At 33.3% G+C, this 16,027-nt stretch overlaps 3 protein-coding genes across 3 annotated transcripts; 2 read left to right on the plus strand and 1 right to left on the minus strand.

The window, feature by feature from the left end:
* Window positions 1-648: 648 nt before the first annotated feature.
* LOC136229085 (BTB/POZ domain-containing protein At5g66560) lies at window positions 649-3,710 on the plus strand. The gene is made up of 4 exons (XM_066017651.1): window positions 649-1,027; window positions 1,108-1,177; window positions 1,274-2,602; window positions 2,680-3,710. Exons 1-4 carry the CDS (start codon window positions 990-992, stop codon window positions 3,241-3,243), a joined length of 2,001 nt encoding a protein of 666 aa, XP_065873723.1. The 5' UTR covers window positions 649-989; the 3' UTR covers window positions 3,244-3,710.
* Window positions 3,711-8,856: 5,146 nt separating this feature from the next.
* Window positions 8,857-11,051, plus strand: LOC136229086 (methyl jasmonate esterase 1-like). The gene is made up of 3 exons (XM_066017652.1): window positions 8,857-9,272; window positions 9,375-9,515; window positions 10,641-11,051. Exons 1-3 carry the CDS (start codon window positions 8,901-8,903, stop codon window positions 10,917-10,919), a joined length of 792 nt encoding a protein of 263 aa, XP_065873724.1. The 5' UTR covers window positions 8,857-8,900; the 3' UTR covers window positions 10,920-11,051.
* Window positions 11,052-11,465: 414 nt separating this feature from the next.
* On the minus strand, window positions 11,466-12,498 carry LOC136229087 (salicylic acid-binding protein 2-like). The gene is made up of 3 exons (XM_066017653.1): window positions 12,100-12,498; window positions 11,862-11,999; window positions 11,466-11,772 (listed from the first exon to the last, which is right to left on the minus strand). The coding sequence occupies exons 1-3, from the start codon at window positions 12,469-12,471 to the stop codon at window positions 11,491-11,493; spliced, it is 792 nt and encodes a 263-aa protein (XP_065873725.1). The 5' UTR covers window positions 12,472-12,498; the 3' UTR covers window positions 11,466-11,490.
* Between the last annotated feature and the right edge of the window lie 3,529 nt (window positions 12,499-16,027).

Here is a 16,027-nt window from a genome sequence, read left to right on the forward strand (position 1 = left end):
GTTTTCTCTTGAGATGAAATGGATCAAGGAGAATGGTCCGAAACAACTGGTATTTTAAACACTGATCTGTACTCCGATAATCTAAACAAGAATGCTAGGCTCTAAAAAAACTTAGGATCCATTCGTTTTACCTACTTTTTAAGGTTAAAAGGTAAACAAGATGTCACTAATCAAACATCTCAAACTCGTCCTTTTAAAATAAAAAGGCAAACATGAACATAAAAAAGAGCTACCAAACACCCTTTAATCCAATCTTACTTAAGAAATTTTCCACAAAACAAAAATCCAAAAAAACAACACTATTGCCCAATCATCATTATCTTTTTGTCGCATTAGCTATGATATGAATGTTTCAACAAAAAGATTACGGATGCAAGGCTGTTAAAACGGTAAGAAGACATGCTTCAAACATTGATTTGAAATCTAAGATAAAATATTAATTCTTGACCTCTGTAATTGTTTGCCCCACCTAATCTTGATTAATTTATAAAGGCAGGTACAAGTTATAATGGATCAACATGTACTTGGACTAGGGATTTTGATTTAGCCCACAATAATACCCACACAACATAAACTGTAATTAAAAAATTAATCCCATAATTTGCGGAAAAAGCAAGCAAGAAGAAGGAATGTGTTTATTACTCCTAGGAGGTAGTAATGATGGTCTTTTAAGCAGAAAAATTCTTCCAAAAGACTAAGAGAAAGTAAGAGAAAATTAGGTAAAAGGAAATAATGGGCTGATCTCCTTTTCCGAAATCTGTTCAAGCTTTCTAATTATTTGTCCGTTTTTGAGTTTATATTTGGAACCCAACCTATTTTCTCATTAAACAAGCAAGAAACACTGTACCAGAAGCACTTTATTTTTGTGACAAGTTGATTTAAACCTTCCACACTAAAGAATATTAAAGCCTTCTCCTTTGTTCTTTCACTGTACTCCATGGATCTTGCTTATCTCTGATTAAAGTGAACATATTTCGTTTCAGAGGGAAATGGCAGCTGAGAAGTCTAGTTCAAAGGGGCAAGCATGGTTAGACAAACCCTAAAGTACTTTTATGTTCTTAAGCAAAGAGAATATTGTGTGAGATCTTTTGTTTTTCTTTCTTGTAGGTTTTGCACTACTGGGTTACCAAGTGACATTGTTATAGAGGTGGATGATATGAACTTTCATCTTCACAAGGTCAGCCTAAAATCCTATGAACATTCTTCTATGACTTATTCCTGACTCAGAGTTTTCATTTTTTCTGTGTTTTGTTTGTTTATGGGTTTGATTCAGTTTCCTTTAATATCAAGAAGTAGAAAGCTTCACCAACTAATAGCAGAGCAAGAGACGAACCAGATATCTAATGCAGTAAGAGAAAGAGAAGACGAAGAAGATGGAGAAGAGTCAGAACCTGAAAGAGATGAAATCGAGGAACTTCACTGTCAGATTTCTCTTCCTGATTTCCCGGGCGGTTCGGAGGCTTTTGAGATGGCTGCCAAGTTCTGTTACGGTGTTAAGGTCGACCTCACCTCTTCCACCGTCGTACCCCTTCGTTGTGCCGGTGAGTTTCTTGAGATGACCGACGAGTATTGTGAAGATAATTTGATCTCTAAGACGGAGCGGTTTCTTTCCCAATCTGTACTCAAGAGTCTCAAGGAGTCTATTAAGGCATTGAAGTCATGTGAGAAAGTAATGCCTCTGGCTGAAACCCTAGGCATTGAACAGCGATGCATCAATTCCGTTGCTTCCAGAGCTTCCTCCGCCGATCCGGCTATATTTGGCTGGCCAGTTAGCGATGGATTGCACGAAACCAGAAGTACATCCAATCAGGCCTTATGGAATGGAATTGAATCGGCGGTGCGAAGAAAGGGAGCAGCGTCGGCCACTGCTGCTGCTATCGCCGCCGCTGGATGTGGAGGTGCTAATGCGGATTCATGGTTCGAACATTTGGCGATTTTGAAGTTGCCATTGTTTGATCGAGTGATTCTTGCTATGCGAGAGCGAGATCTGAGTCCAGAGATTGTTGAGAGCTGCTTAATGCACTACGCCAAGAAACACATTCCCGGCATATCGAGATTGAACAGGAAGCCATCTTCGTCTTCCTCCATTGCTTCAGAGAGCGAGCAGAGACAGGTATTAGAGACTATTATTTCGAATCTTCCGTTGCAGAAGAGTTCCAGATCTTCAACGGCGACACGGTTTCTCTTCGGTTTACTGAGAACGGCAAACATATTAAACGCATCTGAATCATGTCGTTCTGCTCTAGAGAAGAAGATTGGATCACAGCTAGAGCAAGCTACACTAGACGATCTATTGATTCCTAGCTATTCATATCTTAACGAGACTTTATATGATGTTGATTGCTTGGAGAGAATCTTAGGCTACTTCATGGATGGAGTCGGAGATAGGAATTCAGACGGAATTGAAACAGAGGAGGACGATCACAATGTGAGATCACCAACGTTAATGCTCGTCGGCAAACTTATCGACGGTTATCTAGCTGAGATTGCCTCCGATGCAAATCTGAAACCTGATAAATTCTTCAATCTGGCGATCTCTTTGCCGGAGCAAGCTAGACTTTTCGATGATGGTCTGTACAGAGCCGTCGACGTCTATCTCAAGGTAAAAATAGACCGCACTCGTTTTCAAAATCTGCAATCATTTCATTAATTAATTTAACTGTTTCATTATCCTTAAAGGCGCACCCATGGATAGCAGAGGCGGAACGAGAAAAGATTTGTGGAGTAATGGACTGCCAAAAGCTTACATTAGAAGCGTGCACCCATGCTGCACAGAACGAGCGGCTTCCGCTGCGCGCGGTGGTTCAAGTTTTGTTTTTCGAACAATTACAACTCCGCCACGCAATCGCCGGAACTCTGATAGCAGCGGAGCATGATCCAGCAAGGCCGTCGATGCTGAGACTTGAACACGAAGAACTAGAGAATGAGGGAGCAATCACGGCGGCAGCGGAGGCGGGGGCACCGGAAAACAGCAATACGTGGCGATCGGCAGTGAGGGAAAATCAGGTACTTCGACTAGACATGGATAGCATGAGGACGCGGGTGCATCAGCTGGAAAAGGAATGTTCCACAATGAAAAAAGTAATCGAGAAGATTGATAAGGATAGCCCACCACCTCCACGTGGATGGAGAGGATCACTAACTAAAAAACTAGGGTGCAAATTCAAACCCCAAGTATGCGATTCTCATGAACAAACGGTCATAAATGGAAGGAAAGGAAGGGAACACCATCACTCAAAATAGACCTCACCGTACAGGAACTCCGAGAATTTCGTTAATTAATTTATTGTGTAGGTGAGGTCCATGCGTTTGCTATGCATAGTACATTGAAGTTACTGCCACGTATGCTTCTCGAGTATTTTTTTATTATTATTTGAAAGAGGGTCATTTTCTGAGCAATTTAATTTGTCTGATGGGCCAAATCGCACAGCTTTTAAGAAAATGGAGCGAGTGGGGGAAATAAAAGTTTGTGCAATTTAAACTTAGTAGTGGGAGTTCAGTTCAAGTGGGTCCAAATCCAGATTACATGAGGTTGGAAAGAATAAGAATTGGTTTAGAAACATAAGAAGAAATTGTAGGTGGATATATAATATATTATAAAAATATATATTTGTCCCTGTTTTCTTTGGATTTTTGTGTGCTCTAGTTGGAGCCAGATAGCATGCATAAATATGATGTGGATGTCGCAATGCAATATTTAACTTACTGTTTCTGTTTAATCTATTACTATTATTATTGTTTTTTTTATAGATCAGTGATGGTCAACTTGCAAAAAGAAAAAAAATATTGGCCCTTGAAAATATATAGTAATTGGAACCATAAAATTTTATTAATTTATAAAAATATTAATTAATCGGTAAATTAATAATTATTAATTTATAGAGTGATTTTAAATTTTTTTAAAAATAAATTTTAAATTATTAAATGTTTTAAACATTGCAAACTTCGTACAGGGAATGACTTTATTACAACGAATTTAGAGAAAGCAATCCTAAAGAAGACATTCATAAACTTGAGGGAATGATTGGTCAGCTTGGTTATCCCAATCAAATGAATATCAATCAAATATTGGACTATCCAGGTGAAAACAATGAATGCTCATAAGTCCAAAGTTTAGAAGAAATTGTGACGAGCGTTATGCAAAATTCAATTGAGAATAAAACTGATGATGATTCGGTACCTTTGAAACGAGTCACAAAAAAAGAAGCAATTATAGCATTATCCACTCTTTACAATTTTTTGTTACAATTTGACAAAGATACACCAGAACTTTTGAATACACTAAGAATAGTTAGAGATGAAATTCAATTAGATTTAAATTTCAAGAATAAACAAAATACTATAGATTCATATTTTGCTAAATTATCCCAAGTATGTATATTTATATATATTTCGCATATGTATTTGAGAAATTATTAATTTATAGAGGTAATAATACAATGTATTTATAAGGGGTTGTTCCAGAAAATTATTATCTTATTAATTTATTAAAATTGATAATTTTTTGAACTGGCCCAAGTCGGGACCAGAAAAAATTATTATTTTAAAGAGTTTATTAATTTATCGAGTATTAATTTATAGAGGTTTTACTGTACAGTGTTTTGTTAGTAAACTTGTTTAGAGTGACCTCTAAATCTGTAAAAAAATGAAGGTATATAAAAAAATAGAAAATTAGTTTGTTTTGACAATTTATAAACCTTCATTTTTTAGATTTTGATTTTTTTTTTTTTTTTGACAGATTTGTTGAAATTGAAATGTATATCTTTTTAAATAATTCATGAAGCTAATAGATCACCGTAAGCAAGTTCAAGAGGCCAATAAGTCACTTTATAGAAATTTAGCTGCCCAATGGGATACTTTAACTAAGTTATTAGTTAAGAGAGTTAATAGGACATTTTATAAGTTCAGAAGGTCAATCGGATTTTTGAAACAAGTTCATGGGCTTTTGATATATGCCTTTTTTTTTAATATTGGTATATTCATATTTATTTAGGTTAAATTTATAATTAGAAATAACTTTAGACCTAAATGAGTAATTTGAGCTATTTAGTATTGGAGATGTAGGTTATCAGGTGATCTCGGAAGCCTTTATCGTCCATGCGTTGGGAACGGTCCGTAAGAACACTCTGACGATCAAATCGGTAACTAAGAGAGAGAGAGAGAGAGAGTATTAAAGTAGAGAGATAATGTAGCAGACCTAATTATTGGGTGTTGGGGTCTCCGCATGCAGTCATGATTTATCATAGCGTGAGAGATACTTATATCTCTAATATCTTGTCCGCGATCTCCATTAAATAAGTCATCAAAATAGAACCTCCATCGTTCCTTGATATCCTTATCTCCAATTAGGACTTTTTGGTCCACATCCTTCACACATTTAACTTTTCCGAGATCTCACGTCTTTCTATCTCTCATCCGATCAATTCTATATATGTCTCTTTTCCCTTCCTTCGTATCCAATTTTGTATACAGATCCCGATTCATCTTGCTCTAGCATCTCGTATGACATTCTTTGCTTCCCTTTTAGCCTCTTTGTACTTTTCGTAGTTCTCATCACTCATGTATTTCCCCAATATTTTATAGGATTCTCACTTACTCTTTACTGCTTGTTGTACTTCTTCTGTCCACCAAGATGTGTCCTTACCCGGTGGCATGCTACCTTTAGATTCACCTAGAACTTCCTTCGCTACTTCCCTTATACTATGCTCCATCTTAGTCCATATCAAATCTATATCTAAATCCATATTACAAGTCCAAATATCTTTTGTGGTCATCTCATCCACAATTTTTTGTTGATTCTCCCCTTGCAGTTTTCACCATTTAATCTTAGTCTCCACTTGTGGTGTTCATTTTCTTATACATCTCCTACTTCGAAAATCAAGCACCACTACTCTATGTTAGGTTGTCGTAGTCTCACCAGAGATCACCTTACAATCAATATAACTCTTTCTCCAAACACTCTTTACTAGGAAGAAGTCAATTTGGCTCGCATTACCGCCATTCCAATAAGTCACTAATGGGAGACCCTTTTCATAAACTATGTGTTCATGGTACTCAAATGTCAACCAACCAAAAATTAATGAGCAAATAAAATGAGAATGAGATCATAACACTCATGGAAAGTGCAAAAGAGGGAAGAGTAAGAAAAAAAATCAAATTAAAGTACATCCATGGTTACTGAACTCTTTATCCATTTTAACATTATTATCAGTGAACTTTAATTCTTAATGGTATAACCATTTAACTTTACACTTTTTAATACTAATGATGACTCAACTTTATCTAACTTCTCAAAATGGCCGTTAACGACCTCAAAATGAAAATATTCAAAAATTAAAGTTGTTTATAACGATATTTACCGTGAAACCACATTTTTTATTTTCCAAAATCACGTATTTTGAAACTTTTTCTCTCTAAAAATTCACTCTCTCTCCGAACCAATCAACACGAACTCAAAACGGAAATTTTCAAGAATCAAAGTTTCTTAGAATATCATTAACTTTTCGAATTTTTTATTTACACGGTCGTTTTGAAGCGTTGAGTGGTCACCTGTGTTAAAAAGTGTAAAATTCAGTAACAATATCGTTAAGAATTGAAGTTTAGTGGTGATAACATCGGGATATTATCCAAGGGATCAAAAAGGATATTTACCAAAACGACCCCGTATTGGGAGCGCCAAGGAAGCAATGGCGTATCAAGCAAGTCATCCGAGTGGCGGATCACCTAGACTCTGCCACACGAGATCCGTAGTCAAACCTACGTGAGACCCGCCAGCCTGTCTCGATCTGCCTGGCGAGCGGTTGAGCCGATTCCCCATAAAGACAATTAATGGACCGTTAATGAGCTAACGGCCACACTTAAAGGAGATCCGTAACCGCCATTAACGAGACATTAATGGAGACTTTCTGGTTACTGGGAGTTACGATCACATGACTATAAATAGCTTGCACCCCAAACTATTGAGGTACACATTCATTCTCTTCCTTAAACTCTACCTTGTCAATATAGTTTATTCTCCTTTTTTCCATACTGATTTTGGCTTCGGAGCTTCCCCCGTCGAACCCAACGACGCCTCTATAGAGAAGGAAGCTGATCAGAAATTCACCACTGGTTACCAAGTGGCTATAATGTTAAAATGGATAAAGTTCAATAGCCATAGATGTAATTTATCCAAGAAAAAAAGAATATTTTATATAAGTTTCACTATGCTTTTCCTTACAGGCCATGACACGCACACCATTGGTCGACTCCCGACCTGGCAAGAAACCCACATTTATCATGCTTGAACACTAGTGCATTTTATTTTTTTACAGAAAGAAAAAAAAAAGGAATTTAGGTTATGTACATTGTTAATTGCTGCGTCATATTACCTGAGTAAATTGAAGTTACATGAGTAATTCTATGTGTCTCTTTCTCCTTCCTTAATATAAGTATTATATAATTATCAAAAAAAAAAATATAAGTATTATATAAATATTATTTTATTTTTTAATATGTATGGGAGAGGGGTTTTAGACAGGTTGTGGTAGAAATCGATTCTCAGGCTAGTCTTCAACTCATAGCTGGTGAGGTTTAAGCTCATCACCCCCATTCATGTCTGCTAAAGGAGCTTCAACGAACGGATTGGAATATTATTTTTGTTCACAACTATAAAGAAGGTAACCGAATTGTGGACTGGTTGGTGAACTTCGCAGGTTCTTGCTCTCTAGACCACTATGAGTTTAGTATGCCTCATACAGGCCTTCAAGTCATTCTTTCTGAAGATAGAAACGACTCCATACAAAGTCGTCACGTGCGATCATAATTTAGTTCTTTTCTGTTCTTTTTCTTCTTCTTCTTTTCCTCTGAGCCTTGAGCCTTCCTTTTCTATCAAATAAAAAAAATTATAAATCTACTAAATTATATTTATGTTGAATATATAAATATAATACCTCTTATTTTATTATATTTATATGTTATAATATTAATAATGATGTATCAATTTAGTTTTTATAAATATATATTTTATATGTTTTTAATTTTTATATCCATTATGCCCTGAGAGTTCAAGTACCCTATTAAAAACTCCAGGAGAGCCATGGACACCACCATGGCAACAGACACTATGATGTGCCGCATATTCTCCACTACTCTAAAAGGTGATATATCCTATTGGTATGAGATTCTCGACACCGAAATGATCATCAACTTTAAGCAAATGTCAATATTTTTTATCGGCCGCTTCATAACATCCATCCTCAAAAGCAAAATCATGTAGATCTCAACTACTTGGTCTAATACGAGAAAGAAACTCAAACACTATATAGAAAAATAAAACGGGGAACCATTCAGATAAAAAAAAAAGAAAAAAGAGTTTTCCCATGAGCTAACCACTAACAGACCCTGAACCTTCAAGGACTCGATGATTTGGGCAAGAGACTTCTATAAATGAAAGACCCATAGGCTAAATCCTTTACTCAGTGAGAAGGTAAAATTTTTATTATATTTTTAATCCATCATATTTGATAATTTTAATTTTGTTTTTATAATTTTTTATTAACATTTGAATGAAGTTATAATGAATAAAATATTATATTTTACAAAAAAAATTTGAATATCGAATTTAAATTGCGGTTAAATTTATAACCCTTAACATTTTGTTTTTTCGGTTTTTTTTTTACTGGTCCAGTTTGAATAACATGTACGCCACAAAATGTATGTCTTTGTAAAAAAAAAAAAAATTGTTCCATAAATTTCAATCCATGAAGATTAACTCATTTTCATTTTTACCAAATAGTAATTAATCAAATGACGATTTTTCACTTGCCCCAACTTTTGAATAATTACAATTTAACCAAATCTTATCTTTATTCTAATCTTGATGAATTCGGGGAATTTGCAATTCATACCAAAGAAAGGAAATGCAGAGTGGTGGAGGACAGAGACACTTCGTGCTAATCCATGGAGCCTGTCATGGAGCTTGGTGCTGGTACAAGGTTTCACCTCGTCTAAAATCGGCGGGCCACAAAGTTTCGGCTCTGGATATGGCAGCTTCAGGTGTGAATCTGAAGAAATTGGAGGAGCTCCGATCCTTTTCCGATTTCTATGAGCCGTTGCTTGAATTCATGGAGAATCTTCCAGAAGAAGAGAGAGTGATTTTAGTTGCGCATAGCATGTGTGGATATGGAATTTCTATCGCCATGGAAAAGTTCCCTGAGAAAATATCAGCCGCAGTATTTGTCGCAGCTGGGATGCCTGGTTCCGATCTGAGTTACAAGTCCATTGATGCAAAGGTATTAACTCATCCAACTTCTTCTTTTTCCCGATTTGTTAACTTCATTTCAAATAGGATTCTGATCTGATCTGATAGCACTTTTAATAATATGTATATACAGTATGCGGAAAGATTCAAGATCTATTCTGAAACAGAGGACCCTCAGTTCATTTTTGGCAATGGACCTGACAATCCTCCGACGGCAACACTCCTCGGCCCTAAGCAGATGGCTTCGAGATTATACCGCTTATCTCCACCTGAGGTATCTTCCTTTTTTAAATTAACACTAATTTAATGTTAATTTAGCTAAATACACTCATAATTATGTTTGGGAAATGTACACTGTTTCTAATTTTCTTCTTTTGTTCATTAATCATGGGCTTGGCTGAAACAGCTTGATACAGTGATACTTCTAACCTACTATTGAGTATTGACATTGCAATTTGCATTATAATAGGTTATCTTTCCTTATTTAGAAAGAAAATAACAGGCTTAATAAATATTAATAAATATGCACGTCATGTAACCTTATAAATGCTCGATTTTGACATACATCCGTACACACACGAATGCCCACTAGATACAAATGCTTACTAGATTTGAAGCTTGCACAATACAGACTTGTATTATTGTATTCTGCAATTTAATTGTCAATAATTAAACCGTTTATCAAGACTCTGATACCATGTTATGCTGATAGTTAAAGGTTCAATTGATATTAGTATCTGACAATAAAGATACGATTGGTTTGGCTTGAATTTTGTAGAGTGTTTTATTAGCTTTTTGAACTTTCTTAAATTGTCAAATTAACTTTTTAAATCCATGTAATTGAACAAGATAAGATACCAACAAATTCAAATGTATTAGCAAGTTCTTTAAGGGGCTGCCAAAGAATTCTTCAAATTTAAAGGATCAATCGCACTTTATAAACCAAATTTAAAAACGAAAACAGTATTATACTTTTTTTCTTACAATCATATGTTACATAAATTTTTTTTGTTTGGAGTTATAGAAAATGTTAGGTGCAAATGAAAGTTAGACATATTTTTTTCTAGATGAGTTTGATACTTACAATTAACTTTTAACAAAGGAGTTCCACAATAAATAAAAAATGTGTACCATTATATTGATACAGGTCGGATTGAACTCAGCCCGGCCGGACTGCTTTTATATTAATATAAATTTTTTTCTTATCCTCATTTGATGTTTGCTTATTTTGCTAAATGTTTTTTTTTAATCATTGCTAAATGTTTTTTTTATTTAAAATCATGTTTATCGAGTTTTATTTAATTAATTAATTAATTAGGATGTTTATTATTATTATTATTATTATCATTATCATCATAATCTTATTATCTGTTAATTCCATTTATTAATCATATTGCAGGATTTGGAATTAGGAAAATTGTTGGTGAGACCTGTCCCTATATACAATAATACAGAAGCTAATGATGAAATAATGGTGTTCACTAAGGAAAGACATGGATCAGTGCTTCGATTTTTCATAATTTGTGATGAAGAAAATTGTGAAGAGCAGAAATGGATGGTTGAAAACAATCCTCCACACGAATTTAAGCTAATCTCGGACTCTGATCACATGGTCATGTTTTCTAAACCTCAAGAACTAGCTTCTTACTTCTTGGAAATTGGAGATAAATACTTCTGAATTTATATAAATTATCCGATATAATGTTAGATTAATCGGATTTTATAAATTTATGTGTTTGATCTATACACCAAATCTAAATTTGTGGGTTTTGTAAATATAGATTATTAGTAGTATATATGTTTGATGTCATAGTGGTAAGGATATACTATATTTATCTCGTGGATAGTATTTGTTGCGCATACCTTAAAACGTCTTTCTTACTTTTTGTACAAAGAACTCAAAATTTCATAATCGGCCCTTGATAGAGATTCCTTGAAATATTCACGGAAGGAAATCATTTTCCATCCCTCAATCTCACCTGTTTATAATCCTAAGCATACACAGTGACAAAGGGATAAAGGGTCACAGAAGATAGATCTTCTGTTTGTTGATATTAGTGAGAAATTAGAAGAAAAATATATTTACATCAGCAAATATATAATTTTGTCTGTAATTCTATTGAAAATCTGTAACGGATTTAACTTCAGTAACAGATTCTGAAACAGAAAAATTTAGTTCGAGCTAATTAAAGTAAAGCCTTAACTTTATTTGACATGACCAAATTTATCCAACCAAATGGGATATGTTTTCAAGTGTACTTGTTAGCTACCTCTATAAGATGATGGCATAGTTCGTGAGGCTTGGAAGTCATTGGCATATGATCAGAGCCGTTGATCTCAATCACATCTTTAATCCCACTGAACTCGATGGTCCAACGTTGGAAATCCTCTGTTACAATATTGTCGTTGTCGCATACAATATAAACTCGATTCACTGATCCATATTTTTCATCAGTAAACTTCTTTGTCTTAGCTAAATCTGCTACGAAAAATGATGCTGGTCTGTATAAAATTTTCCCTAGCTCAAGATCCTTCAATTATGAAATTAATTAATTAATGAGTAAAAAATTCAAATAATAATAATAATAAATTTAAAATTTTAAAAAATAAAAGTAAGTACCTCGGCAGGGCTTAAATTATAGATCTTGGAAGCCAAATATTTGGGACCAAAATGTACCCACATTATGGGTCCATTTATGGTTTCTTCCCATGAAAATTGATTATCAACTCCTATATCTTTTGGTGAAATCTCGATCAACTTTTCCAAAAGAAACAATAATCAAAATTAATTACTTTTGCTTCATATTGAAACAAAATGAAATTCAACGTATGCTGTAAATTGATATTTAGGTACGTACCTTTTCAAAAATATAAGACGGATGATGTAAAGTATCAGGTAAAACAGCGGTAACAAAAACAGCAGCAGAAATATTTTGTGGATATATTTCCATGGCAAGAGCCAAATTGATACCACCTAAGCTATGACCAACTAATATTATCTTTTCATTTTCTTCTAACAAACTCATTACTTCCATCAACGGTTCATTATACTCTTTGAATGTATGAACCTCATGGAATGCCTTTGGATGTTGGCCTGATGCAGCCAGGTCTACCACCGTCACGCGGTGCCCGGCCGCCTCTAACCGTTGCTTCACCTTGTACCATACCCAACTTCCTCCTCCTGCACCATGGACTAGAACAAAGTGCTTCCCATTTTTGCTTTCTGCCATTGTTTTTTTAAACTCTTCTGATAATAATTCAATCAATTTGAATGTAGGTGTATAGCTTGCTTCATATTTATAAATTATATATGTTGCACATTTTAATTTTTATACTTTGGGTAGGTTGGAGCAGGTGGAATTTTGGACCCACATTTGGCATGCAATTGGGGAAAAAAATGTTTAAATAAATTATTGATCCTCTCAGAGTCAAGTCCATTAATTTAAATTAATATTCTGTGATTATTATGGAAAATTAACAACTAATTGTGTATTTTTTAGTGTTAAAATGCATATGTCACGCTCATTTGAAAGTCTGGGACATTTAATAATTGTTATCTTTGTATCCAAAGTGTCCTCCTAGCCCTCCAGTAAAGTACCTGTAAAAGAGAATAGACGATTAAAAAGGTCGAAGTCCGACGAATCCACTTTGATGTCTAAATAAGCAAGGATTGCAAAGGATTGAAGAAAAAACACTTGTAATATAGTGATGTTTATCTTTAGGAGATGTCCTCCTTTATTAAACGTCATGTTTAGCTGGCTGGAGGGTTTTCCATATAGGAAACGGTTTTCTGAAGTCTACTGGATCCGAAGGTGTCTAGTGTTTCACGTGGCTGTTTGGATCCGAAAGCTCGTTGCTTGACGTGTTAATAGTTTATTTTATATGGTATCATTAATAATTATATATATAAGATTCTTTTTTTCAAAATTATTTTTTAATTATATGTAGGACAGTGTGAAAATTTTAGAATCAATAATGAAAGTCAACTATATTTTGATTAAGATCGTTAATGTTAAATATAATTTGAATTCTTAACTAACTAATAATGTCCAGAAAATTCAGGATATGATACTTTGAAAAGATGTCTGCTCAAACAATCTAATCCATTAAAGTTATTGATAATATATTACACCTAAAACTGTGGCAAAGTATGAAAAATAATCCATACGAAAAAAAACTTAATACATTAAGCCCCCAATATGTGAATATGGTCTAAAAAACTTTCAATCTGTGTAAATTTACTTTAATTTATTTCAATTTGTTCAAATTTCTCTTACTCTACCATATAAACTTAGAAATTTAATCATATCACTTAAAAACAAGTTGAGTAACTAATTAATTTTTTTATTAAATTTATAACTCCTAGGACTCATTTGGTTCGCGTAATAGAAGAGGAATAAGTTAGCTATTTCCACTTTGGTTCAATTTGTTTGATAGAATAGTTATTCCATGGAATCTCTATTCCTTAATTCCATGGAATAACTATTCTTCCATTTTTACAAGAAATAGCTATTCCTAACACTGTATTTTATAATTTATAAAATTGCCCTCCATTAAATTCTCAATATTCTCTTCAATCAATTTTTCCAATCCTAACAATTTTGGCGAATCCATAATTTATATCATAAAAAAACGTGAAAATGGAAAAATGGGGAAAACGTTAAAAAAGTAAAAATACGAAAAATATGAAACACGAAAAACCGGAATAACGTGAAAACGTTACAAAATACGAAAATATGAAAAAACGCACAAAACATGAAAACGTGAACAAACGTGAGAAATACGAAAACCCAAAAAAGCAAACACACGAAAAAATACAAATCATGAGCAATGCGAAAAGTGAAAAAAATATACAAAAACGTAAAAAATACAAAAAAAACACGAAAATGTGAAAAAATACGAAAAACACAAAAACGCAAAAATTGCTAAAACACAAAAACGTGACAATACGTGAAAAATGCGATAAGCATGAAAATGCGAAAAACACAAACAAAATATGAAAGCGTAAAAAACACAAAAACATGAAAAAATACGAAAAACATGAAAAAACAAAAAAAGTAACAAAATGTGAAAAATACAAAAACGTGAAAAAGAGAAAAACCGAAAAGCTAAAATGTGAAAACGCGAAAAAACGTAAAAAAAATACGAAATTGTGAACAAGCGCGAAAAACAAGAAAACTTGAAAAACACGAAAAAAACATAAAAAAAAATGCCAAAAACACGAAAAATATGAAAAACCGTGGTAAACGCATTTTTCACATTTTCGCCTTTTTAACATTAAAAATGTTTTTCATATTTTTTGTTTTTAACGTTTTCCACGTTATCGTGTTTTTCGCTTTTTTTCACGTTTTTCGCTTTTTCCACATTTTCATGTTTTCCATTTTTTTCCGCGTTTTCATGTTTTTAGCTTTTTTTTTTACTTTTCGTGATTTTCATATTTTTCCATGTTTTGTGTTTTTAACAAATTTTTACGTTTTTTGTGCGTGTTTTCACATTTTTATGTTTCCATATTTTTTTCAGGTTTTCGTGTATCTTTTCACATTTTTGTGTTCTTTTAATTTTTTTTTTGTTTTCATGGGTTTTTTCTATATTTGTTCCTATTTTTGCGTTTTCACAGCTTTCCACGTCTCTATATTTTTTGCATTTTTTTGTGTTTTCATGTTTTGCGTGTGTTTTTATGTTAACTTGTTTATATGTTTTTCGTGTTTTCACACTTTTCCTTTTTTTTTGTGTTTTTATGTTTTTTTTTTTTGCGTTTTTACTGTTTTCCATCTCTCTTTTTTATGTTTTTCATGTTATTATTGTTTTTTCGTTTTTAATGTGTTTTCTATTTTTCATGTTTTTTTTCCATCTTTCATGTTCCCATTTTTCGATTTTTTTTATATTTTTTAAAATAATATATATTAAATATTTGAACAATTTATAATAATACATTTGAGGATAATGTTTTATTTTGAATGAAAAAATTATATATTCCATTCTATGTTATTCCACCAACCAAACATAAGAATAGTTATTCTTAAAGAATTTCTATTCTATTCATTTAGAATAGCCGTTCCATTCCATTCCGCGAACCAAACGGCACCATAATGTATTAGAAAAACAAAAGCTCTTGGCATGATATTGGAATTTCTCCTACCAATAATAATCTATCTCCTATCATAAATGCCTCCATTATAGCCATATTTCCAGTGATAAAGCCAGTAATCTACATTATGAATGGCTGATTTTAGCCCTACAGTTAGTGTCGGAGTCATAAAGAGTTAGTGACAATTTTTTTAAAGTCCAGTCATTAGGGTGGGACAAAATTTTTGGGCTTCCAACATTCTAAAACTTTATCATTCTTGTATCTGTGGTTTAAAAGTTTACTTGGGATTTACAAACTTAAACTCTGTGGTTTAAAAGTTTACATGATACAGGTCCGTAATCAAGTGAGAATTTTAATCTTAAATCCATAAAGAAGTTCTTTTCAAGCCTATGCTGGAAGGAGTGAATCCCAAGTAATAAGAACAATAGCTCCAATGGAAGCTAAGTTTTCTTATTAGATTCATAAAAGTTGCCTCTTTTATAAGACAACAAGTGAATGGAAAAATCCTAAAAGACAACAAGGCCCCCCATTAAGGTTACATCATAAAGAACAAAATATTGGGTAATAAAGGAACAAAAGGGATAAATGACATTTGAGTTAATAATCCAAAATGGCAAAATAATAAAAAGTGAATGGAAAAATAGTAAAAATCAGAATTTGGACAGAAAATCAACATTGTCCTTCCAATGTTCGGAGTG

The sequence above is a fragment of the Euphorbia lathyris genome, chromosome 5 (genome assembly GCF_963576675.1).
Source record: "Euphorbia lathyris chromosome 5, ddEupLath1.1, whole genome shotgun sequence".
Taxonomy (NCBI): Eukaryota; Viridiplantae; Streptophyta; class Magnoliopsida; order Malpighiales; family Euphorbiaceae; genus Euphorbia; species Euphorbia lathyris.

Excerpts from the sequence above, each read along its gene's own strand:
- LOC136229085 (XM_066017651.1), top strand. The coding sequence starts at position 990 with ATGGCAGCTGAGAAGTCTAGTTCAAAGGGGCAAGCATG. Across the intron at positions 1,028-1,107 it reads AGTTCAAAGGGGCAAGCATG|GTTTTGCACTACTGGGTTAC; the intron begins GTTAGACAAACC and ends TCTTTCTTGTAG. Across the intron at positions 1,178-1,273 it reads TGAACTTTCATCTTCACAAG|TTTCCTTTAATATCAAGAAG; the intron begins GTCAGCCTAAAA and ends GGTTTGATTCAG.
- LOC136229086 (XM_066017652.1), top strand. The coding sequence starts at position 8,901 with ATGCAGAGTGGTGGAGGACAGAGACACTTCGTGCTAATCCATGGAGCC. Across the intron at positions 9,273-9,374 it reads ACAAGTCCATTGATGCAAAG|TATGCGGAAAGATTCAAGAT; the intron begins GTATTAACTCAT and ends ATGTATATACAG. Across the intron at positions 9,516-10,640 it reads ACCGCTTATCTCCACCTGAG|GATTTGGAATTAGGAAAATT; the intron begins GTATCTTCCTTT and ends ATCATATTGCAG.
- LOC136229087 (XM_066017653.1), bottom strand. The coding sequence starts at position 12,471 with ATGGCAGAAAGCAAAAATGGGAAGCACTTTGTTCTAGTCCATGGTGCA. Across the intron at positions 12,000-12,099 it reads CGTCTTATATTTTTGAAAAG|TTGATCGAGATTTCACCAAA; the intron begins GTACGTACCTAA and ends CTTTTGGAAAAG. Across the intron at positions 11,773-11,861 it reads ATAATTTAAGCCCTGCCGAG|GATCTTGAGCTAGGGAAAAT; the intron begins GTACTTACTTTT and ends TCATAATTGAAG.